Here is a 24687-nt window from a genome sequence, read left to right on the forward strand (position 1 = left end):
AAATCGGGAGATAGACGTTTGTCTCGCAAAGGCGCCCAAATCGGTATAATCGAAAGCCGATTTTGGGCTTCCAACTGCACTCCGTCGCGGAAATGAATAAAGTTGACTGGGGCGTGGTGGAGGCGGAACTGGGGCGTGGTTATCAGCCGAGGAGAGATGGGCGTCTTTAGCTGATAATCGAAAAAAAAAGGCATTTTTACTGCGATTTTGGGTCACTTTTTTTGACCTTTTTTTTCACGAACAAGTCCCAAAAAAGTCCTTCAACTGCCCAGATGACTACTGGAGGGAATCGGGGATGACCACCCCGGACTCCCCCAGTGGTCACTAACCCCCTCCCACTAAAAAAACCCCACTTTAAAAACTTTTTTTCCAGCCTCTATGCCAGCCTCAAATGCCGTACCCACCTCCATGACAGTAGAATGTGTTCGATCCTGTCACAGCCTTTCCCTGGGTCAGATGTGGCTCTCGGGTGCAGTACAGGGTCACATCAGCATTGCATTGTGGTGGGTGTAGGGTATTGGGCTCCGTGATTTCATTAGCTTCTGTTACAGTCTCACGATGTTGGTAGTTGGTAGGCTCTTCTCCCATGGTGCTTTTCCCCCTGTCTACTGGGTCAGAGTGTGCCCTGTTGTGTTTCCTGTTGTAGTCCATGTGGTAGTGGCCATTTTTGTAAGCCAGTTTTAGTTCCCTTTCCTGTGTTAGCCACGTTAGAGAACTTAGTTCTTCCCTTGAATGTGGCTGAAAGAGGGCATTGTACAGCATTCTGCCAGCTCTGACCTACTGCTCATCTCAGTACCAGGGAGACTCGTTGCCAGTGGGGCACAACCTCTGATCTGCAGTTAACTGTGAGTAAAGGCGGTTATTCCAATAAAGGACGTTTTCGTAGAGATTAGTCTTCAGGTGTCAACTGGTGTGCCAATGTTATATAGCAGCAACCAGTCCTAGAGGCCTGCGTGTATGCAGGTCCCTGGAGCACTTTTAGTGGGTACCACAGTGCACTTCAGCCAGGTGGCCCCAGGCCCATCCCCCCCCCCACACCTGTAACACTTGTGCTGGTAAATGGGAGGCCTCCAAAACCCACTGTACCCACATGTAGGTGCCCCCTTCACCCCTAAGAGCTATGGTAGTGTTGTACATTTGTGGGTAGTGAGTTTTGGGGGAGAGGAGTTGGGAGCTCAGCACCCGTGGTAAGGAAGCTATGCATGTGGGAGCTTTTTCTGAAGTCCACCGCACTGACCTAGGGTGCCCAGTTGGTGTCCTGGCATATCAGGGGGGCGAGTGTACTACGAATCGTGGCCCCTCCCACGACCAAATGGCTCGAATTAGGACGTTTTTGAGCTGGGCATTTTTAATTTCCATTATCAAACGCCCAGCTCAAAAACGTCCATTTTTTCGAAAATACGGTTCGGCCCGCCCCTTCACGGACCCATTCTCGGAGATAAATGCCCATGGAGATAGGCGTTTCCATTCGATTATGCCCCTCCACGTATATGTTAGCCAGGTCGGAGACCATGGTGGACCTCATTGCTGTCTCATTTACCTATTGGTAGAATGTGTCTTGATAAACAAAAATAATTCTTATAGCAAGAGTTGCGAATGTAAGAATTAGATGATTGAAAATTCGCCTGTGGTCTTTTCTTGCACATAGAGTCTGTTCAATGATTGAGAGGGCTTCTAGGGATATTAGTATATAATGAGTCGATATCGAGTGTAACCATCAAGGTGTCTATTAAATCTCCATTATAGTCCTGTAAAAATTGATCATGTGTGTTGTGTCTCTGATATATGAAGGAATGAGTGGAACGAACGGACACAAAAAAAGTCTGTAAAAACAGAAAGAGGTTCCAAAACTGAACCGTTTGCAGTGGATTTACAAGAGATTTATGGATCTTAGGAAGAACATAAATTGTGGGGCAACCAGATGTTTCATCTAGAGAAAGTCACTCTCCTTAGAAGAAATCCCATTTTTGTGGAGATGGTAATCAGTTCGACAATGTCTTTTTGCAAAGATTCTGTTGGATCTTTTTGAAGTTTGACATAATACTGGAAAATCATCTAGTTCTCTCTGGATCTTGTTAACGTAGTCTATACAGTTTGTAATCACAATGCCACCACCTTTGTCAGCTGGTTTTATAACTATATTTTGATTGTGGAAAAGTGTATGCACTGCTTCACATTCTGCTTTGGTAAGGTGGTAAGGTTATAGAACCAAGGTTTTCTTTTCATCTCCAATTTCTTCAGGTCTCATTCAGTACATGAACTGAATGCCTGTATGATGGGTTAGGGGGTCCAGGAGGATTCCACATTGAAGGATTCTTTATCACTGATATCATCTGTACAGGTAGTAACTGTGTTGGAAAAAGAATGAATAATTTGGAGTTTGCGATTGAACTTGAAAAGATCCACCCTTGTTTGAAACGTGTTATTCTTCACAGTTGGAACAAAGGAGTTACGGACCAAGAAGGGGATCTGGGTGTCGTCATCGATAATACACAAACCTTCTGCTCAGTGTGCTGCTGCGGCTCGGAAAGCAAATAGAATGTTGGGTATTATTAGGAAAGGTATGGAAACAGGTGTGAGGATGTTATAATGCCGTTATATCGCTCCATGGTGCGACTGCACCTTGAGTATTGTGTTTAATTCTGGTCGCCGCATCTCAAGAAAGATATAGTGGAATTGGAAAAAGGTGCAGCGAAGGGCGACTAAAATGATAGCGGGGATGGGACGACTTACCTGTGAAGAAAGACTAAGGAGGCTAGGGCTTTTCAGCTTGGAGAAGAGATGGCTGAGGGGAGACATGATAGAGGTATATAAAATAATGAGTGGAGTGGAACAGGTGGATGTGAAGAGTCTGTTCACGCTTTCCAAAAATACTAGGACTAGGGGGCATGCAATGAAACTACAGAGTAGTAAATTTAAAACAATTTGGAGAAAATGTTTCTTCACCCAATGCGTAATTAAACTCTGGAATTCGTTGCCAGAGAATGTGGTGAAGGCGGTTAGCTTGGCAGAGTTTAAAAAGGGGTTAGACGGTTTCCTAAAGGACAAATCCATAAACTGCTACTAAATGGACTTGGGAAAAATCCACAATTCCAGGAATAACATGTATAGAATGTTTGTACGTTTGGGAAGCTTGCCAGGTCCCCTTGATATATGTCCCCAATAATTATAACAGTTGAATGTTGAAACTGTTGGACCCATATATCATGTGATATGATGAAAAATGATTTCTGTGATATATGACAGTCTGTAGGTGGACATACTGAAATGTATTGACTGATGTAAAAATATTAGCCTTTCAGAGTAGAAGCAAAATGTGCTGCATTTAAAGGATAGTCCTTTCTGTAGTATTTGAGATTCATCTCCATCAGTCCTCTGACGTTCCCTGCTGGAGAACTGCTGGTACCTGTACACACCCCCACCTCTGCCCCATCCTCTTCCTCGTGTTGGATATCTGCCTCTTATTTGTTGTTGATGGTATGTTGGTATCTCCATGGAATCTTTCTTCCAAAGTAGTTCTAAAAAAGCATCAGAATGAAGAGATGTTCGAGGTGGTGGTGAGGCTAGAGAAGGAATATGAGCTAAAGGTGGTAATGCAGTGGGGCTGTTCAAAGGGGAAGTGTAGAAATCCCCAGAGTCACGCCTGACTCTCTTCCTGCTCTGTTTCAAAGGTGCAGTGGTATCCATATGCGAGTCTTTATCAGGATGAGACACCTCACCTGACTTATTCTTCCAAGAATAATATGTTTTGGCTTTCACAATAGGGTAGATGGGATCTCATTCATTATCTCTTAAATTTCATGGCTTTAGTTTCTTTGATATCATCTCTGAACTTATCAATTTTCCTGATAATATCTTGAAGTACTAGTTGATAATGTGGATCATTGAGTTGCGAAGAGTTTAAATTAATCTCTTGTGTTTCGCGTAGGGACTTATCTTATTATTTGATGTTTCTGCTATTAAAATCATAAGATCTAAACTACATTTATTTAAAATAGAACACCATTTATCTAGAAACTCTTGATCATCTAAAAACATTGTAGGGCCCTTGAATATTCTCAGACTTCTTGGTATTCTCTTAGCCCTACAATAATTTAAAATGGTATAAAAGTGGAGATAATTTCTGACAATATTCTTTTTTTAAATTTACTATATTCAGCATTTGATCCATCAATGACTCTGTCTCTTCCGTTGTCATAGTAGCATCTGGACTAACTTCTTATAGTAATTGATTAGGGTGAGCCTCACTGTAGCTCAGGATATTGTCACTGGTCTAGAAGGTCATGTTCTGGTCCAGACAATAAATGCAGACAAATCACAGATGTGGAGAGGACATTATAATCCCACGGGGAAGTACAAAGAAGGAAGACAGGATTAAGAAACGGATCAAGGCACTTCCAACACAGACCAAGGAGCACCCAATATGAAAATAAAGCTTTTATTGGTGATTCTTAATGATGATTCAACAAGGCACCGTGTTTTGGTACCCACGTGCCTGCCTCAGAAGTCTATATAAACAATTAGAAAACATAATAACAAATAACACAAATGTAGTGTTACAGCAATAAACATTAAAATAATAGTTAAAAGAATGTTAAAATTGAAAAACATATTGTCGGGAATGAGTGATAAAAAATAGATGTAAGTAGCATAAAAAAATCATTGTCAGGAACAAGTGATAAAAGATAAATGTGAGTCGCATAACAAATCAATCTCATTATTAAGAACAAAGAGGCAAATTAAACAACTGAATAAGTATAAAAGAAGGAGTAAGTGTAATGAGATCAAAACACATATCTGTCTTCACAAACTGAACCGCTAAAAGAGGTCTGTAAGAACAAAAGGAGGTTATGTAGATGAACAACCTGGGTAAAAGAGACAAGGTACTAAATTTAAAAAATGATGTATATGATGGACCCAGATAGTATGAATGAGAAATAAGGGAGGGAAAATGTGTAGAAGACTAACAACTAATTAATTGAAAAAAGTATTGTAAAAAAGACATCCAGTGAAAAGGACCATGAGAAAATCATAGGTTAAGTTTCAAGGTACTAAACGAAAAGCAATGTGCATAACGTACCTAAGATGGTGTGAATAAGAAATACTACTACTACTTATCATTTCTATAGCGCTACTAGACGTAGGCAGTGCTGTACACTTGAACATGAAGAGACAGTCCCTGCTCGACAGAGCTTACAATCTAATTAGGACAAACAGGACAAACAAGAGATAAGGGAATATTAAAATAAGGGCTCTGAACAAGTGAACAAGGGTTAGGAGTTAAAAGCAGCATCAAAAAGGTGGGCTTTTAGCTTAGATTTGAAGACGGTCAGAGATGGAGCTTGACGAACCGGCTCAGGAAGTCTATTCCAGGCATATGGTGCAACAAGATAAAAGGAACGGAGTCTGGAATTAGCAGTGGAAGAGAAGGGTGCAGATAAGAAAGATTTACCCAGTGAACGGAGTTCCCTGGGAGGAATGTAGGGAGAGATGAGAGTGGAGAGGTACTGAGGAGCTGCAGAGTGAATGCACTTATAGGTCAATAAGAGGAGTTTGAACTGTATGAGGAAACGGATAGGAAGCCAGTGAAGTGACTTGAGGAGAGGGCTAATATGAGCATAACGACCCTGGCGGAATATTAGTCGTGCAGCAGAATTTTGAACAGATTGAAGAGGAGAGAGATGGCTAAGTTGACCTGTGAGAAGCAAGTTGCAATAGTCTAAGTGAGAGGTGATAAGAGCATGGATGAGGGTTCTGGTAGTGTGCTCAGAAAGGAAAGGGCGAATTTTGCTGATATTATAGAGAAAGAAAGAACAGGTTTTAGCAGTCTGTTGAATATGTGCAGAGAAGGAGAGGGAGGAGTCGAAGATGACCCCAAGGTTACGAGCTGATGAGACAGGAAGGATGAGAGTGTTATCCACAGAAATAGAGAATGGGGGAGGAGGAGAGGTTGGTTTAGGGGGAAAGATGAGAAGCTCAGTCTTGGTCATGTTTAGTTTCAGATGGCGCTGAGACATCCAGGCAGCAATGTCAGAGAGGCAGGCTGATACTTTGATTTCTGGTGTGGAGAGGTAGATCTGGGAGTCATCAGCGTAAAGATGATACTGAAAACCATGGGATGAGATCAGAGTACCAAGGGAAGAAGTATAGATGGAGAAGAGAAGAGGTCCCAGGACAGATCCCTGAGGTACACCAACTGACAGTGGGATAGAAGTAGAGGAGGATCCACTAGAGTATACACTAAAGGTATGCTGGTAGAGATAAGAAGAAAACCAGGAAAGAACAGAGCCCTGAAATCCAAGTGAGGACAGTGTATCAAGGAGTAGGTTGTGATCAACAATGTCAAAAGCATCAGATAGATCGAGAAGGATGAGGATAGAATAGAGACCTTTGGATCTGGCTAGGAACAGATCATTGTAATAATGTAGAAACAGTTTCATCTCTGAACCACATCTAAAAAAGTAAGTCCCATCGAAGAGAGTGGAGTGATACTACCATTGTCAAGTAAATAAGTGGACTCTTACATCGCATTTGAAAACAGAGAAGAAAAGAAAAAAGAACCAATGCAACACATCTTGAAAAAAAAGTATCGGTAGTAACCTATTAAATGAATGTGAAGCCAAGTGTGTAAACATATCCACAAACCTTGAAATAAAAATGTAGAGTCAGTAACATTTCATGAAAAAAGATCAGCCCCATTAAAGTCAATAGAGCAATGCATACATAGAGGAACACAAAAAGTAAACCCTTACGGCACATTTAATAAAGAAAAAGTACAGTGTATTTTAATGGAATCATCTGAAAATGAACTCATGTGAAAAACAGATGTAGTGCTAATATTTTGGAACAAAAATCTAATAGATGCTGAAAAAGCTTTAAGTCATATTGAAACACTACAATGCGGCAAATCTAATGTCTTCAAATAGGTATGAACAGCGCCTTTAACGATGTTGCTCGGCACTGGGAGCCACTAAGTATCAGTGGGTTCCAGTATGCCATTAGTGATCTGCAATGTGGAATTTGGCTGTGTGCACGTGGGGCAATTCTGCAAGGCATTTCCGTTTAAGAGCCCTGGTAATACGGGGGTGAGAGTAAGGGCTTCCAAGTGTCTTTAAATACTAGTGTAAATTAAGGGGTCCTTTTAGAAAGGTGAGCTGAAAAATGGCTTGCAGTAATGTAGGCCCAGGTTTTGGGTGCACACCAATCCATTTTTCAGCACGCCTGTAAAAAAGGCCTTTTTTACAATTTTTGCCAAAAATGGATGTGCGGCAAAATCAAAATTGCCACGCGTCCATTTTGGGTCTGCAACCTTACCGCCAGCCAGTGACCTAGCAGTGAAGACTCACGTGGTAACTGGGTGGTAATGACCTAGGTGCGTCAAATGCCACTTGGCGCGCATCCGATATGTGCATCCGAAAAGAAAAATTATTTTTCAGATGTGCGTATCGGACGCGTGCCAAAAATGAAATTACCGTAAGAGCCACGAGGTAGCCAAGCAGTAACTCCATTTTGGCGCACATTGAGCATGAGCAGGCGCTTACATGGTTTAGTAAAATGGCCCCTCAGTACCCCACTTACACCTGTCATAAACCTGGCTGGCATAAATGGGGTGCCTAAAAGTAGCAGGCTTGTGGGCACCTTACAGCATGTCTGCCCAATCCATTCCTCCTGTATTTTAGAACAGGCTCTGCATTGGCAGATTCTGTTCTAAAATACTGGTGAAACTTGAAACCCACTGACCTGTACACCTCATTCTTACTTCTGCAACCTATCTAAAATGTCTCTGTATATATATTATATATTATTTATGGAAAAAAATCATCTTTATTGATATTAGTTTAGAAGACCTTGGTCTCTGGTGAGCCCCTTTTCCTCACTTGTTATTTGATTCAATATCGCTCGTCTAGAGCTCTCAGATCATCACAACAATGCCCGTCTCATCATTCCCTCTTTCAGAGACTTTACTCGTGAAGCTATAAGGTGATCGATTTTTTTCGATTCAGGGCCTGGAGCTCTGGAATCAGTTACCATCACAGCTTAGATCTCTTACATCTCTTCAAACATTTAAGTCTGAATTGAAAACATTTTTTAGTACAGAGGCTTACAGGTGCGGCTGAGGCCTGCCGGGGTACGCCTGGATCATGTAGCTATCCTGACCCATTTCTTCTCCTGCTTTCCTGTACAATATTTTTCACCTTTATTTGCAGCTCTCCTCAACCATTTTTCTCTCTATCTGTGATTACATTGTAAGCCGCTCAGATATTTGTTTCATTAGTGAGATAGAAAACCCAAAGTAACTTGAAACCATATAAAAAAATACAGCCAAGGCAGTAACATTATTATTATTATTATTATTTATTACATTTGTACCCCGCGCTTTCCCACACATGGCAGGCTCAATGCGGCTTACATAGTAACAATAAGAAGAATTACAAGTTGTAAGAAGAATATACAATTTCTAGTAAACGTAATATTAATGGGGTTAACGGATAAGTAAATTGAACAAAGGAGGAATGAGGTGTAGAAGGAAATGGGCATTATACATGTTAAATTCTATTTGGCTATGATAAATCTTCAATAAAAAATTTTTGAAGTAATCCCCTCTCCCCCCCCTCAAAAAAAGACCCGACCAAATAACTCTACTTGTCACTCCATATGTATAGAATCATTACATCACGAATGTCCCACTTGAAGGGAATTCAAAAAGAGCACTGTGTAGTCTCACGGTCAATGAACTCAAGAAGGGATTCTACACTTTTCGAAATATATTAATTGCCCTCTCCCCTGCTTGAAGCACAGAAAGTCTCTCCGTTTGCAATAGTTCATACATGAGATTTCTCCACAGTGAGAGTGTAGGTGCATTTTGTTTGCAATCAAACAGGCCTTATAGAGCAATAATTCATGATCGTTGTCTTGCAGCTCAATTTCATTTATATTATCCATGAGATTCACCTCCATTGTCCTGGGTATAGTTTCACCTAATTAATTCTACAAATGAAGCCAAAGTTCACCTCAAAAGTGAACAATAACCAACGGACATGTGGTAATGTAGCTGTGCTAACTGATTAGCGCAGGAACACACCGTCCCTCAAAAAGTGTTTCAGTGTGTGGATTAGCGCATGCTAAAATGGCACTTACCATAGGGTACCTGAGCATGTCCCACAGAACTCATGTTAGCTCCTAACACAGCTTAGTAAAGGGGCCTCTAAGTGCCTGCATATAGGAATTACGGATATTACCTGTATATATTGATATTTATGTAGACATAAGGGTGCAGTAGAGGCAAGACCAAGGTCATTCTGGAGAATAAATCAAAATCTGAACCATGGAGTGTCTTCCTCACCCTTCCCTATTGTATGCATTTCTTTAATCTAATGAAATAATTCTACTACTACTAATTAATGTTATTTTCTTCCTACTTTTTTTTTTAATGAAGGTGTTGGTGAGAATTTGACTGATCCCTCAGTGATAATGGCAGGGGAAAAGAGGTAAAGTTAGCCAGATTCAAAGTGTATGTGTGTTACAGCATGTGAAATCTTTTGTTGGCTCAGCATTAAAATTCTTCAAAAACTTAGGGGCCCTTTTACTAAGCCGTGCTAAAAAGTGGCCTGCGCTCTTTTTAGTGCATGGGTTTCCTGCGCGCTGAGGCACGGCTGGAAAAGCACTGCGTTAAAGCTTTCCGCCGCTTAGTAAAAGAGTCCCTTAGTGTTATTCTTGCTGTATAAAAGACAGAAAGTCCTGTTTAGTTTTGTGTACCAGAAAAGTATAAAAGCGATAACTTTCTTAAAGATTTTTCACTTCCAAAGGCCTTTTTTGCACATTAAAGAGCATCCTCCAGATTCTGTACAGGTCACCCACAGTTAGGTGCCCAATTCTATGCACGGATCACATGTCCGCATGCCACGTAATTGGCTACCTCAGCGCTAACAAGCAATAATTGGTGTTAATAAGCATTTTATTGACATTAATTAAGAGTTACACGCGGTTCTGCTCTACTCTCTATCCACAGACGACTAAATTTCATAGCAACTCCAAAAGGGTGTGGCCATGGGAGGGGCATGAGTGGGGATCAGGAACAGCAAACAGGAAGAATCTCTACGTAAACAAAACCAAACAAGAGTAGGTGCTGACCAAAGGACTAATCCAGCACTGGAGATGGTGCTTGAAAGACGTTTTATTTGCTTCTTGGCCAAAAGGACCTGACACAGTCCATGTTTCGGTGTCAAAACGCCTGCCTTAGGGGTCACAATAGTATTCAAAGGAAATACTGAACAAGTAAAGCAGCCTGAAGCATTTTTCAAGCACCATCTCCAGTGTTGGATTCATCCTTTGGTCAGCCTCTACTCTTGTTTGATTGGTTTTGAGGGTCAGGGATGTCCTCAAAATTTAGGCGTGGTGTTACAGAATACCTACATTTCTGCTCCTAACTGCCATTAGTTAGACCTGAGCATTTACACCAGCCTTTGGCCCAAAGTTCGGTGTAGAATGCGTGTTAAGTGGAATTTGGGTGGTGTGTGGGTGGAGTTGTGATTTATGCTCATTGTTTATAAAATATATGCATATGCATTAATGTTTGTACCTGCTTCCAAGAAGCATAAATGTCAGGGTATTCAACCTAACGAGTTTTGGCACTTCACCCCTAATAGTTTATGAAGACTAGGGTTATCATATTTGCTGTGAGAAAAAAGAGGACAAAAAATATCACCCTGCCCCACCACCTGTCACATCCTTGCCCCACCCCCTGTCTCCTTGACTTCCTCCAAGAAAGCCAAATTCCCTCTTTCTTCCCTCATATATATCCCCTCCCCAAACATTTTTCCAGCCTCCTTCCACCCACATGACTCCATTCACATCCCCTCCCCACCCCTCCTGTACCTTATTGTAGTGCTATGGTGGTCTAGTGGCCTCTTCGGGGCAGGAAAGAGCCCTTTCTTTCCTGCCCAGCGCGACTGCAGACCTCTGTTCCTCCCAGCGCCGCTACAAAATGGCTGCTGAGAGTTCAAGCAGTGACCTTGAAAGACTTCTGCCATCAGCCTGCCCATTTGTCCGCAAACCCGGACAAATGGGCAGGTTGGCAAAACCCGCCCGATGCCCCGCAGTGTCTTCAAAAAGAGGACATGTCCAGGTAAAACCAGACATATGGTAACCCTAATGAAGACACATGTGTCTCTATAAAATAGGTGAAAATAGGCACCTGCTTGGCCTTAGCACCAGTGGCGTAGCTACGTGGGGCCACCGGGGCCCCGTAGATTTGGCCATGGACCCCCCTGCCAATGACCCTCTCGACCCACCCTCCCACCGCCAACCCGCCATCGCCTACCTTTGCTGGTGGGGGACCCCAACCCCTGCCAGCCGAGGTCCTCTTCTTCCAGCGCAAGGCTTCGTTCTGTTTCTGAGTCTGACATCCTGCACGTACAACATGCAGGACGTCAGACTCAGAAACAGAATGAAGCCTTGTGCCAGAAGAAGAGGACCTCGGCTGGCGGGGGTTGGGGTCCCCCGCCAGCAAAGATAGGCGACGGTGGCGGCGGGGGAGGGTTGGCAGCAGGAGGGGGGTCGAGAGGGTCGTCAGCAGGGGGGGGGTCAAAGTTGTTGTTGGTGGTGGCGGCGGTCGGCAATGGCGGGGGGGGGGTCAGCAGTGGCAGGGAGGGGTCGGCAGCACTGGGGGGGGGGGGCAAAATGTGCCCCCTCACCTCAGGCTCTGGACCCCCCTCCCACCAAAGTCTGGCTACGCCCCTGCTTAGCACAAAGGCCACCTGTTATAAAATCACCCTCAAAGGGGGCAGTTCTTTAGCTGGGCACCTCCAAATAGGCATCTACACGGTGCCTGGTAGGAGCCTATAATATAAAGAAGCACAGATGTTTACTTTTCTTTATCGAATAGGTTAGGTGCGAGTCCTCACACCAGCCATGGAACTGACAGAAGTGTGTGCACCTAATTGTTGAAGATACATACATAACTTATAGTAAGTTGAGTCATGCCTATGCTCCGCCCAGACTCCGCCTATGCAGGGCCGCCAAGAGACAGAACCAGGCCCAGGGCAGGGCTGCAGCTGCTGCCGCCCCTCATTCGCTCAGGCTGCCACCGCTCCCTACCTTCCCGCATTGTGTGTCTGCTCCTCCCTGGCCTCCAAGGATGCCCAGCACCGGGGTCTGTCTGTCTCCTGCTCCTGTGTGCTGGGAATGTGTTATCGCATTAACACAATCATCCGGGTCCTGACAGGAGCAGGAGAGACAGGCTCTTGCACCGGGCCCCCCTTGGAGGCCAGGCCCAGGGAATTTTTCCCCCTGCCACCCCCCCCCTTTCGGCAGCCATATTTTTCATATATGCACTATATAAAATACATATGTATTTACAGAATAGCACTTAAGTGCATTTTGACTTTTACATGTGTGTGTGCACACATATATATATATACATTCCGTATTTTTACTTACCGTGAATACTCACTGAAGGTTAAACAAGGGTGCGGCCGGGTTATGCAAGCCATTACATTTGAAGGTCACTGCGGAGGAGGCATTCTTTATATAGAAAACAAACCCACAACCCCTAAGGGCTATGTTTACTAAGACACACTAAAATTTAGCGCATGCTAACGCTAGAGTCACCCATTTATTCCTTTGGATGTCTTTAGCATTAGTGCACGCTAATTTTTTTTTTTTTTAACAAATTTTTTATTATATAATCTCAAACACATTGAGACAATGAAATACAATGAAATACATATTACATTTACATAGTCAGCAAATCAAGGAAAATAAAACAAATATCATCTTCGTCCACCAAAAAAGAAATGTGATTCCAAGATTTAGAAAACCTATCAGGAAATAAAGTGCACGCTAATTTTTAGCATGCGCTAAAAACAATGGCACACCTACAGTGTGGCTTAGTAAACAGGACTCTAAATGATTACAAAAAATACAACTTTTATTACAAGAAGCATTTAGTAAGGTCTTCATAGGTACTTTTGGTAATATACCTTTTAAGGAGGCATTGAACAGATCTATAGCAAAACAAACTTCCAAATGGTCAGCATAAAACAGCTCTTATTAAAAGACAGGACAGAAGTTTACGGCATCAATACTTCATAGTGTCTCAAACATGATCTTGTTCATCGCTACAAGGAAAACCTTCAAAGAATGTATCATTATCGGTGTTCTGCAGCGAATGTCTGCACTTTGCCATAATTAAACTTGTATTCCTCCTCATCCATAGAATCATACATAGTCTGTTCTCCAAGAAACCTGCTTTTTGAAATCAATTGATAATCAAATGTAGTTTCACTGCCTGCCATGCAGTGTCAATCCAGCTGCAGACTTCTGTATAGGTAGCTGGTTTCTATTTCGCCGGAGTAAATGAGTGTGTGCCTTCATGCATCCATTTATCCCATTCCTTCCTTGCGAGTCAAGAAGCTGTAATTTGCACATTAGTCCACCAGAGATTACTTCTATATGGGCTTCAGCAGCATTCAACATTTTCTTAACTGAGTTCAACATGTGGGTTGTCATGGAGTTAAATATTAACAATAATTTCTTGTTGAAAACCCACCCGAGCAAGCATGAAAACATGCATTTATCCAGACCTTCATAATATTCTCATTCATCCATCCCCTTTTGTTGCACTTAACAACAACGGACTTTGGGAATTGTTTACGTGGTATAGTTAAGCGTTTGAAAGTAACAAGCGGTCTCAACTTCTTTCCATCTGCAGTACATGTTAGCACAACAGTGAAACGTGTCCATTCATGACCAGCAGTTGCTACAGCCATCATCTGTGTGCCACGCTTAGCAACTGTTCTTGTGCTCAAAATATCAAAACTCATCGGTACCTCGTTCATGTTGATCATGTCTCCTGGTTGCATTCTTTTTGCACAAAATTAACAAATTAACCCATCCTTCCCAGTCATCTGATAGCTTTTGACCCACTGTTCTAGTTTGAATACATAAGTCATTCCGATGCATCATTTCCCAAGTGGCTTTATAAACCAGTTCTTTAGTGCATAAATACCACATCCTCCCCTCCCCCAGTTCACTCCTCCATAAAAATTGGGGATCAATGCTATAGCCTTCTGTTTTATGCTTATGGTGAAACAACCCTACAGCAATCTTGTTGCATAAGTACCCACTGTTTCAGATTTGCCTCCAAATTGGGTCATTTGGCACATTTTTCATGCCGTGCATGCTTTCTAGGATAAATTTCTTTCAGTTTTTTCTCAGCTTTGCACTACTTAACAGACTTCTCATCAATGGAAAAACTACGCCCAGCTTCACGATTTCCATATTTTTTTGCGTATTCGACTGCTGATAATTTGAATTCAGCAGTATACTACGACTTACTTTTTGGCATTGAAAATGGACAACCAGTAAATTTATAGTAACCCTTTCTTTCATGTCTGCTGGCCTTTCTTTTCCTCCAGCCCAACATTGTTGGTGTGCCTTGGCTGCCCAGGCCCACACTCCCGCGTATGCTCATGTCGGCTCAAAGAACTGAGAATCCATAGGTAATACAGGGGCATGGGCTATAAAAAAAAAACTTTTTTACTTAGTTCCTTCTTTTCTGCAGGATTACATCTCCACTCTCATCTCTCCCTACATTCCTCCCCGTGAACTCCACTCACTAGGCAAATCTCTCTTGTCGTCCACCTTCTCCTCCACTGCTAACTCCAGGCTTCGCTCCTTTTCTCTCGCGGCACCTTATGCCTGGAATAGACTTCCTGGACCTATATGTCTAGCTTCATCTCTACCTGCTTTCAAATCTATGCTGAAAACCCACCTTTTCACTGCTGCTTTTAGCTCCTAGCCACAATTGCCCTCCCCTTGTCCCTTCCTCCCTTCTCATCCATTACTTCCCTCACCCGTAACTGTCTTGTCTGACTGTATTATTTAGATTGTAAACTCTTTTGAGCAGGGACTGTCTCTTTGTATCAGGTGTTCAGCGCTGCATGCGTCTGGTAGCGCTATACAAATGCTAATAATAATAATATACATGGGTGTGGGTTATACCTGTATGCAGGTTATATACATGAAAATATCGTATATGCCATAAGCACATAATCATTGCCATACCGGACAGACCAAAGGTCCATCAAGCCCAGCATCCTGTTTCCATCAGTGGTCAATCCAGGTTACAAGTACCTAGCAAGATCCCAAAATAGTACAATACATTTTATGCTGCTTATCCTAGCAGTAAGCAGTGGATTTTCCATAAGTCCATCTTAATAATGGCTTATGGACTTTTCTTTTAGGAAGATATCCAAACCTTTTTTAAACCCCGCTAAGTGAACTGCTTTTATCAAATTCTCTGGAAATAAATTCCAGAGTTTAGTTACACATTGAGTGAAGAAATATTTTCTCTGATTTGTTTTAAATGTACTACTTTGTAGCTTCATTGCGTGCCCCCTAGTCCTAGTATTTTTGGAAAGAGTAAACAAGAAATTCACATCTACCCATTCCACTCCACTCATTATTATATATACCTCTATCATATCTCCCCTCAGCTGTCTTTTCTCCAAGTTGAAGAGCCCTAGGCACTTCAGCCTTTCCTCATAGGAAAGTCGTCCCATCCCCTTTATCATTTTCATTGCCCTTCTCTGTACATTTTCTAATTCCACTATATCTTTTTTGAAGTGACCAGAACTGCACTCAGTATTCAAGTTGTGGTCGTACCATGGAGCGATACAAAGGCATTATAATATCCTCATTTTTGTTTATCATTCTTTTCCTAATAAGAACATAACATTTTGCTGCATACTTTGCCAACAAAATTAAAAGTCTCTGCCAGGATTTACAGGCAATCTACTACTACTACTACTACTTATCATTTCTATAGAGCTTCTAGATGTATGCAGCGCTGTACACTTGAACATGAAGAGACAGTCCCTGCTCGACAGAGCTTACAATCTAATTAGGACAGACAAACAGGACAAACAAGAGATAAGGGAATATTAAGGTGAGGATGATAAAATAAGGGTTCTGAACAACCAGCCAGTCAACCAGGGGTGCACAAACTGCCCCCCCCCCCCTGACAGAGACAGATGGGACAGTTTTAACCCAATGACAGAGGAGAGCCTTGACAAAATCCTAAGAGTCCTTCGACCAATTACCTGCTCCCTTGATCCCTGCCCATCAAAGATAGTGCAGCAGGCAAGTATGGGCCTTATAGAAGGCCCCAGAAAAATTATGAACACCTCTCTTTCTAATGGGCAACTACCAACAGCATTAAAAAGGGCATTGGTCCGCCCTCTGCTGAAGAAAAACAACCTTGACCAGGACAAACTTGAAAGTTACAGGCCAGTATCCAACATCCCGTTTCTAGGGAAACTCATAGAACAAACAGTGTGTGTTCAACTTAATGACTGACTAGAAAAGAGAAACTGACCAGATCGTTGTCGATCTGGATTCAGACCTGGTTATGGTACAGAAACGGTCCTCATATCCCTACTAGATGATCTTCACAGAAACCGAGACAAGGGATTTGTCTCAATTTTAGTACTGCTTGACTTGTCAGCAGCTTTTGACACTGTGGATCATGATATCATGCTAGCACGACTGACAGAAACAGGTATCAATGGAACAGTACTTGCATGGTTCAGATCCTATCTATCAGATGGGCAACAATCCACAATGTTTGGCAGCAACTCATCACCACCACCTGTGGTGTACCAAAAGGATCGATACTGTTACCTATTCAGTTCAATATGTACCTTAAGCCACTAGCTGAGCTGATTCGGTCAATGGACACTCAGTTCTACATCTATGCGGATGATGTGCAGCTACTCTTACCCATTGAACCTGACTTACCTACAGCCTTGAATAAACTGATTACCTGTCTAACATCAATTCAAGAAAGGGCTAAACACAACAAACTTTGCCTGAACCCAAGTAAAACCGAGCTTCTCTGGGTCCCTAACACAAGTGGATACATGCCTGACATCAAAATCCCTTTTGGGAAGTACGAACTCCCTCTCAAATCACAAGTCAGGAACCTTGGAATACAGTTAGATTCAACACTTACTCTGATTCCCCAAATCCAAGCAACCTTCAAGAGCTGCTTCTACTATTTGCAACAGCTACACTGCCTCTCTCCTTACATCGAGAAGGTAAATCTTATCCCAGTTGTACATGCCATGATAACATGAACACTGGATTACTGCAATGCACTATACAATAGTTTGACTACAAAGGTCCTGCACCAGCTCCAGTTGATTCAGAATGCAGCAGCAAGACTCATAAAAGGTTGCAAGCAATGTGACCACATCACATCATTTTTGCAAAAACTTAATTGGCTACCAGTACAATACAGGGCTAAATTTAAAACTCTATGTCTGATCTTCAAGGCCCTGAAAGGAAATGGCCCTTGAGTACCTGAAAAATAGGATGATCACACACCGCCAAGGACATTAAGGTCCTTCCAAGGACTTTCACTAACCACACCCTCTCCAAAAGACATTACATGTTGTGATACCCGCAAGCGAGCCTTTTCCGGAGTAGCCCCCACACTCTGGAATGCACTGCCTGAAAGGCTGCGCTTAACACAAAACTATCTCTACTTCAGGAAGCAGGTGAAAGCTTGGCTCTTCAACCAGGCCTTTAATGGAAGAAATAACTAACTTGTTAGTCTCACTCACACACACACACACAAGGAGTGACTCGGGCTGCACATTCTGCAGCAGGACATGTTTATCCACTCCTACCCTAGCTGAGATAATATTTAACCATCTCTCTGACCTCATGTGCAATTTTCTTCAAATCAGTCACCTTACTTTCTAACTCTTCCTATTTTCTTACCCTTCTATGTGTTGCATCTTTGTTTTACCCTTCATGATCAATTAAAATGTTCTTTTACGTATTGTGTTGACATTGTAAGTAGTATAGCATGCCATACTTTGTATTGTTTTTGAATATTTTTACTGCTGTAATTGCCTATTGCTCATGTTTGATCTATTCTTACTGTACACTACTTTGAGTGAATTCCTTCAAAAAGGCGGTAAATAAATCCTAATAAATAAATAAACATAAGCGTTTGCCATACTGGGACAGACTGAAGGTCCATCAAGTCCTGTTTCCAAAAGTGACCAACCCAGGTCACAAATACCTGGCAAGATCCCAAAACAGTAGAATACATTTTAACATTCTATTTGCTTTCTTCACCACCACTGCACACTGAGCAGAGGGTTTTAGCATATCATCAACGATGACACCTGGATCCTTTTCCTGGTCAGTGACTCCTAATGTGGAACCTTGTATCATGTAGCTATAGTTCGGGTTCCTCTTTCCCACATGCATCACTTTTCACTTGCTCACATTAAACGTCATCTGCCATTATTCTAATGAATTAAGTGTATAATCAGCATGGAACTAACTATTAGTATGTACTTTATAGAATTGCCCTGAAAATGAGCCATTTTACATAAGAATGTAAGAATAATCATACTGGGTCAGACCAATGGTCCATCCAGCCCAGTATCCTGTTTCCAACATTGGCCAATCCAGGTCACAAGTAAGTGGCAGAAACCCAAATAGTAGCAACATTCTAAGCTACCAATCCCAGAGCAAGCAGTGGCTTCCCTCATATCTATCTCAATAGATTGGCTGATTCTGCCCTTTCTGATGTCTTGAAGGCCCTTGGTTATGGTTGCCACAGAACTCCATGTTATGGAGAACAAGCTGAGCCATCCCAGGTTTTGTCCCACTGCAGGCATGGAGATGTAGTTCTGTTTTCCCTAGAGAAGTCAGTTGAGAAATCAGCACTACCTCTCCCAGCGTGTAATGTGGAAAACACGGACTGTCTCAACCTGTTCCCCTTGACACTGTTGGAAACGGGACACTGGGCTTGATGGACCTTCAGTCTGTCCAGTATGGCAATGCTTATGTGCTTATGGCATATACCATATTTTCATGTATTTAACCTACATACAGGTTTAACCCTTGACATGGAGCTATGGTCATGCTACCTACTTACATCTCTAGATGGGAAGTTTAATTTGAGTCATTAAAGGGACTCGTTTAGGTCTGATTTATCTTAATTCTGCTCTCATCCTGTCTGGAGAACTAAAATAATTTGTCAGCTTTGCCAGTGATGGTGGGCCTTCTTTTATAAGTTGAAGTTAATTCAGATCTGATCTTTATATAATGATGAGAGTAGAAATCTGTAAGTCCTCATCTTCAGGAGTGAAGAAAAAAGTTCATCTGTTTAGGACCTGAATGATACTAAATCCAAATACTTCAAGCATTTATGAAAATAACTTTGTTTTTGTTTCTCTGTTATTCTTATTGCAAAACAAAACCATCAGGGACAGCCTGAACCATTGAATTAGTAAATGCAAGCGTTAGCAGATGGTATCACCCCCTGGGAGTGGTAGCAGCTGCCTTAGTCCCAGAGAAAGATGGAGTGTACCCTGGGCTCAAGAAAACATGATAAAATGACTGCATATTTTCCTGCATGTGTTCCCCTTTATAACTGAAATGACAAGACTTAGCTGTACCAAAACTTTGTGTGGAAGTATGTCCTTGGGAGGGTATCTGACTTGTCCAGGTTTTTATTCTGATGAGTGATGGGGAGGGGAGGATGTGGTGTTTATGTACTACAGGGCTGGTTCTAGTCTATTCTATAAAGCCACATAGGAGCCTATCAGGCTTATTTTCGAAAGAGAAGGGCGCCCATCTTTCGACACAAATCGGGAGATGGGAGTCCTCTCAGGGTCGCCCAAATCGGTATAATCAAAAGCCAATTTTGGGCATCCCCAACTGCTTCCCGTTGCGGGGATGACCAAAGTTCCCGGGGGCATGTCGGAGGCATTGCAAAGGCGGGACTGGGGCGTACCTAACAGATGGCAACCTCGAGCGATAATGGAAAAAAGAAGGGCGTCCCTGATGAGCACTTGGGCAACTTTACTTGGTCAATTTTTTCTTACGACCAAGCCTCAAAAATATGCGTGAACTGACCAGATGACCACTCGAGGGAATTGGGGATGACCTCCCCTGACTAACCCCCCTCCCACCCTGAAAATAACAACTTTAAAAACTTTTTTTGCCAGCCTGAAATGTCATACTCAGGTCCATCGCAGCAGCATGCAGGTCCCTGGGAGGGGAGGTATGTGTGTGTCAGCGGAGGCATAGTGAAGGCGTGGACGTCCTTCTTTCAAACATTTTGGATGTCCTGAACTGCCCCCCCCCCCCCCACAGGGATGGCCAAATTTCAAGGGAGTGGCATGGCATGGAGGAGTGGCCTAGTGGTTAGAGCACTGGGCTTGCAATCCAGAGGTAGCCAGTTCAAATCCCACTGCTGCTACTTGTGATCCAAAATCCAAATAAATAAAGGGGGTGTCAGAGGCATAGCAGGCATGGACATCCTTCTCACAGAAACATCCAGGCATGGACATCCTTCTCACAGAAATATCCACATTTTGGACGTCCAGGGACGGAGGCTTAGCAAAGGACGTCGTTCACCCATACTCTTAAAAAAAAAAAAACACATCCTGGACTTGTATTTTTCTAAGGTTGTAGACGGCTATTATACACGCAGCTTGTCTGCATGTATGAAGCAGTCTTTGGCATGTGCAGAGCAGCCACACATAATGCTTGTCTGCTCTGCACTGGCTTCACCTCCTTCATGCATGCCCGTTCCTTTCCAAATCGCTAAGGGATCGGCAAGGGAAGGGCTTTTTCCATTCAGTTAGTGCATCAGTTAGTCCACTGCAGTGCCCCATAGGGTGCCCGGTTGGTGTCCTGGCATGTCAGGGGGACCAGTGCACTACGAATGCTGGCTCCTCCCATGACCAAATGAGTTGGATTTAGTCGGTTTTGAGATGGGCGTCCTCGGTTTCCATTATCGCCGAAAACCGGGGACGACCATCTCTAAGGTCGACCTAAATGTTGAGATTTGGGCGTCCCCGACCGTATTATTGAAATGAAAGATGGACGCCCATCTTGTTTCGATAATATGGGTTTCCCTGCCCTTTCACGGGGACGTCCTGTGAGGATGCCCTCAGGAAAACTTGGGCACCCCATTCGATTATGCCCCTCCACGTTACCTTTATAAAACAAGTGCCTTTTTGGACTTCTCATATAACCATCCTGTTATAAAATCAGGCCCTGAAAAACAGCACAAGATGAAAAGAAAAGAAAACAAGATGAAAATATTTCCCATGCACACACCTATCAAGAATGCAACACTTTCTACTGATTTCTAACTTGTGTGATGCAATTAGCAAAAGATGTTGTGTATGAGGCCCTGGGGTCAAACTGGTCCCGTTTACAAATGAGACCTTTCTAAGAAGTGTTTTCCTGAAGAAAGGACTTCTGTGGTCACAAAAACTCACGTGTATTATCGTTGGAATATTCTCCTGGTGACCCATCTAAAAGTATCATCACCTGAAAAAGACTTTTTAGTTCTGCTGGGGAGCCCACACTGTCAAGAGAAGCTTCGTATTTCATATTTTCAGAGATGAGCCTTTAAAACTCTATCATCATTCTGCGTCCCCTGAAAAATTTAGTCATTCTCATGTCACAGAAATAAATGTTTTGTGCATTGTCTCCTTTTTTATCTCTACTCCACTCATATTCTCTTTTTGCTTTCCCAAAGATCTTATGATATGGTGTTCGGTCCAGCAAACTTGGGAGAAGATGCAATCAAAAACTTCAGTGCAAAGCATCGCTGTAATTCCTGTTGCAGGAAGCTTAAACTTCCAGGTAAGAGGTTACATTTCCTGTTCTCTGTCCGTTGATTTGTAATTGGATGCAAGGCTCAAGTTTAGGAAAATTAAAGCCATGAGATATGAAAGATAGTAAGAATATGAGAGACAAAGAACCTAGACCAAAGTGGATGAACTATTAGAAAACAAACTTATCTAATTGCATGAGGCATATATCAGGTTAATTTTCAGTAAAACGTCTTTGGAAAATTGGAAACATTTAATCCTGTTCTAAAATACTAGTGGAACTTGAAACGTCCCAACCTAGATGTCTCAATTCTGATTTGAATGCCCTTTCTATACTTATATATCTATAAGTGTGTGTTTATCTATGTGTGTCTTTATATTGGGTAAGAGTCTGCTCTTACTTTACAGTAAATAAACATTCCATGAAGGGATTCATGTCAAGTATTTCATTTTTTTTTAGATCTGAAGAGGAATGAATACACACCCGATGAAGAGGCTTTTGCACACAGTGATGCTTCCGTATTTACCTTTCCTAGTACCTACCCTGAAGATTCAATTCAACCTATGCATACAGTGCTCTAGCCATAGAACAAAACTGTTCATTGTTTTAATCCCTTGCAGAAATGTTTACAAAACTAATGTTTGTCATTGATATTTTTATTTAAAAATAAGTAAGTAATGCCACACTGGGAAAAGACCAAGGGTCCATCGAGCCCAGCATCCTGTCCACGACAGCAGCCAATCCAGGCCAAGGGCACCTGGCATGCTTCCCAAACGTACAAACATTTTATACATGTTATTCCCGGAATTGTGGATTTTTCCCAAGTCCATTTAGTAGCGGTTTATGGACTTGGGATGCTTCCGTTGCAATTTTCACTATTTGTGGCAAAAAGCCATGTATATGCATATGTTAAGGTATTTTTTTTACTGAACATGTCTTTATGAAAATCATAGAAGCCTATTTGATAAATATAATCTCATTATCTGAATTTTGGATTTAATTACTCACCTTCCCAAATCTTGCAGTATTATTTGGCAGCCTGACCTATTCTGTGAGACAACCTTTAGGGGCCTGAAGAGTGTCATTTTGCATAAGGGGATCATACCTGCCCTGAACTAGGCCACTTTGATCTTATAATCAAAATGATTTATGCATTTGATGGCATTTAGCAAAAGCATACAGTATCTCACATGGGGTGAATTTTTTAATAGGTTTCCTAGGTTAATTAGGCAGGAAGGCACCTTTTCTTTTTGGTCTATTTTATAAAGACACAAATTGAGGCGTATTTTCAAAGTACATAGACTTACAAAGTTAGGTGGAGGGGTATTTTCGATATGACGTCTAAGTCCGATTTTGAACATTTTGCACAAAATGTCCAAAATCCAAAAAAGAAAGAAGGTCATTTTCAAAAAAGAAAAATGACTCTCTGATTTGAACAAGATTTTGTGATTTGGACGTTTTGTTTTTGTTCCATTTTCAGAAAACAAAAAATAGGTGCAAAACGTAGAGATTCATGCCATTGGGATGTAGGCGGAGCCAGCATTTTTAGTAGAATGGTCCCCCAGACCAGTGGCGTAGCCAGACTGCCAATTTTGGGTGGGCCTGAACCCAAAGTGGGTGGGCACAAACTTTTCTCTGTACCCCCCCCCCCCCCCAGCAAAATTTAGTCACACTCAGATGCATTTGTCACACAGGGTAAAGTGCTGCTTTTCAGTGCATCCGATTTCAGACAATTTATTTAATAGCCTAATCCTTTTCAGTGAGCTTTCAGAGGCCAAAACCTCCTGCCTCAGGTCAGTATAATGCTGTTACGGTATCCTCTCCTGACCTAAGGAAGGAAGTATTGGTCTCTGAAACTTTATTAACACCATATTACTTTATCCTAAATTAAAAATAAAATTATTTTCTTTACCTTTGTTGTATGGCCATTTACTTTGTCTCATTGTGTCTCTAGATTCTGCTTTCTTTCGTTTTCGCTTAACTCTTCTGCCAGGGTTTCCTGGCCATTTGTCACTTTTCTCTCCTTTTTCTTTGCTTTCTTCAATATTTTTCTGCCTCTCTCTGTGTCCAGATTTAATTCATTCTTACTATCCATTCTTTAATTTCCTTCATCTACTTATGGCTTTTCATCTTTTTCTCACCCTTGTTCTCCCCATGCCCCTTCCTCTTATTCTCCAATCTTTCACTACTCCCCCTTTCCATGCAGCAGCTCTCCTCTTTCTCTCCCCATCCTTCCAATAGTCTCCCCTCTTTCTTTCTGCATCCTTCCATCCAGTGTCACCTCTTTCTCCCTACCCTTCCATCCAGCGTCTTCCCTCTTTCTCTCCCCACCCTTCTACCCATCTACCCTCAATCCTGATCCTTCCATCTAATGTCTCTCTCCCTCCTTCTAACCAGTGTCTATCTCTCTACCCTTTTCTGTTCAGTGTCCCTTCTCTCTCCACATCCTTCCAGTCTCTCCCCTTTCTCTCTGCATCCTTCCATCCAGTGTCTCTCTCCCCATCCATCCGTTTTCCCTCTTTCTCTGCCATCCTTCCATCTGTTTTCCCTCTTTCTCTGCCATCCTTCCATCTTCTTCCATCTCTGTACCTCTATCTTCCTCCATGTTTAGTATCTCCTTTTCTCTGTGTCCCTATATTACTCTGTCCATCTTCTCACCTCTCTTTGTCCCCAGTGCCAATATATCTCTACCCTCTCTGACCCTACCCCATCCAGCTTCTCTCCCTCTCACTCCCTCCTCTTTCCAGCATCTGGTTTGGTTGCTTGATTTCCTGCCTCCCTCCCTCAAGCTCTAGGTTTAATATTCCCTTTTCCTTCATCTCCTTGGTCTGGTATCTCTGTTTCCCTTCCCTCCCTCCTTGTGCTGTACCAGCAGTTCTCTCCCTTCCCTCCAGTTCTCCTCCCATGTCCAGCAGCTCTCTCCCTTCCATCCAGATCCCCTCCTCCTCTTCCTCCCATATCTAACAGCTCTCTCCCTTCCACCCAGATCCCCTCCTCCTCTTCCTTCAGCAGTTCTCTCCCTTCCAT

General features: G+C 42.5%; 1 protein-coding gene across 3 annotated transcripts in view; it reads left to right on the plus strand.

Annotated features, from left to right (window-relative positions):
- Nucleotides 1-22345, plus strand: part of LOC115459808 (transient receptor potential cation channel subfamily M member 7-like) — a 214101-nt gene extending 191756 nt beyond the window's left edge. For all 3 annotated transcript variants that reach the window (XM_030189591.1, XM_030189592.1, XM_030189593.1), the window contains 3 exons: nt 9437-9488; nt 21584-21690; nt 22120-22345. In XM_030189591.1, coding sequence (XP_030045451.1) covers nt 9437-9488; nt 21584-21690; nt 22120-22241 — 281 coding nt within the window. In that variant the 3' untranslated portion in view covers nt 22242-22345. The remainder of the gene's footprint in view (nt 1-9436; nt 9489-21583; nt 21691-22119) is intronic.
- The last annotated feature ends 2342 nt before the right edge of the window (nt 22346-24687 follow it).

This window comes from Microcaecilia unicolor, chromosome 1 (genome assembly GCF_901765095.1).
Source record: "Microcaecilia unicolor chromosome 1, aMicUni1.1, whole genome shotgun sequence".
Lineage (NCBI taxonomy): Eukaryota > Metazoa > Chordata > Amphibia > Gymnophiona > Siphonopidae > Microcaecilia > Microcaecilia unicolor.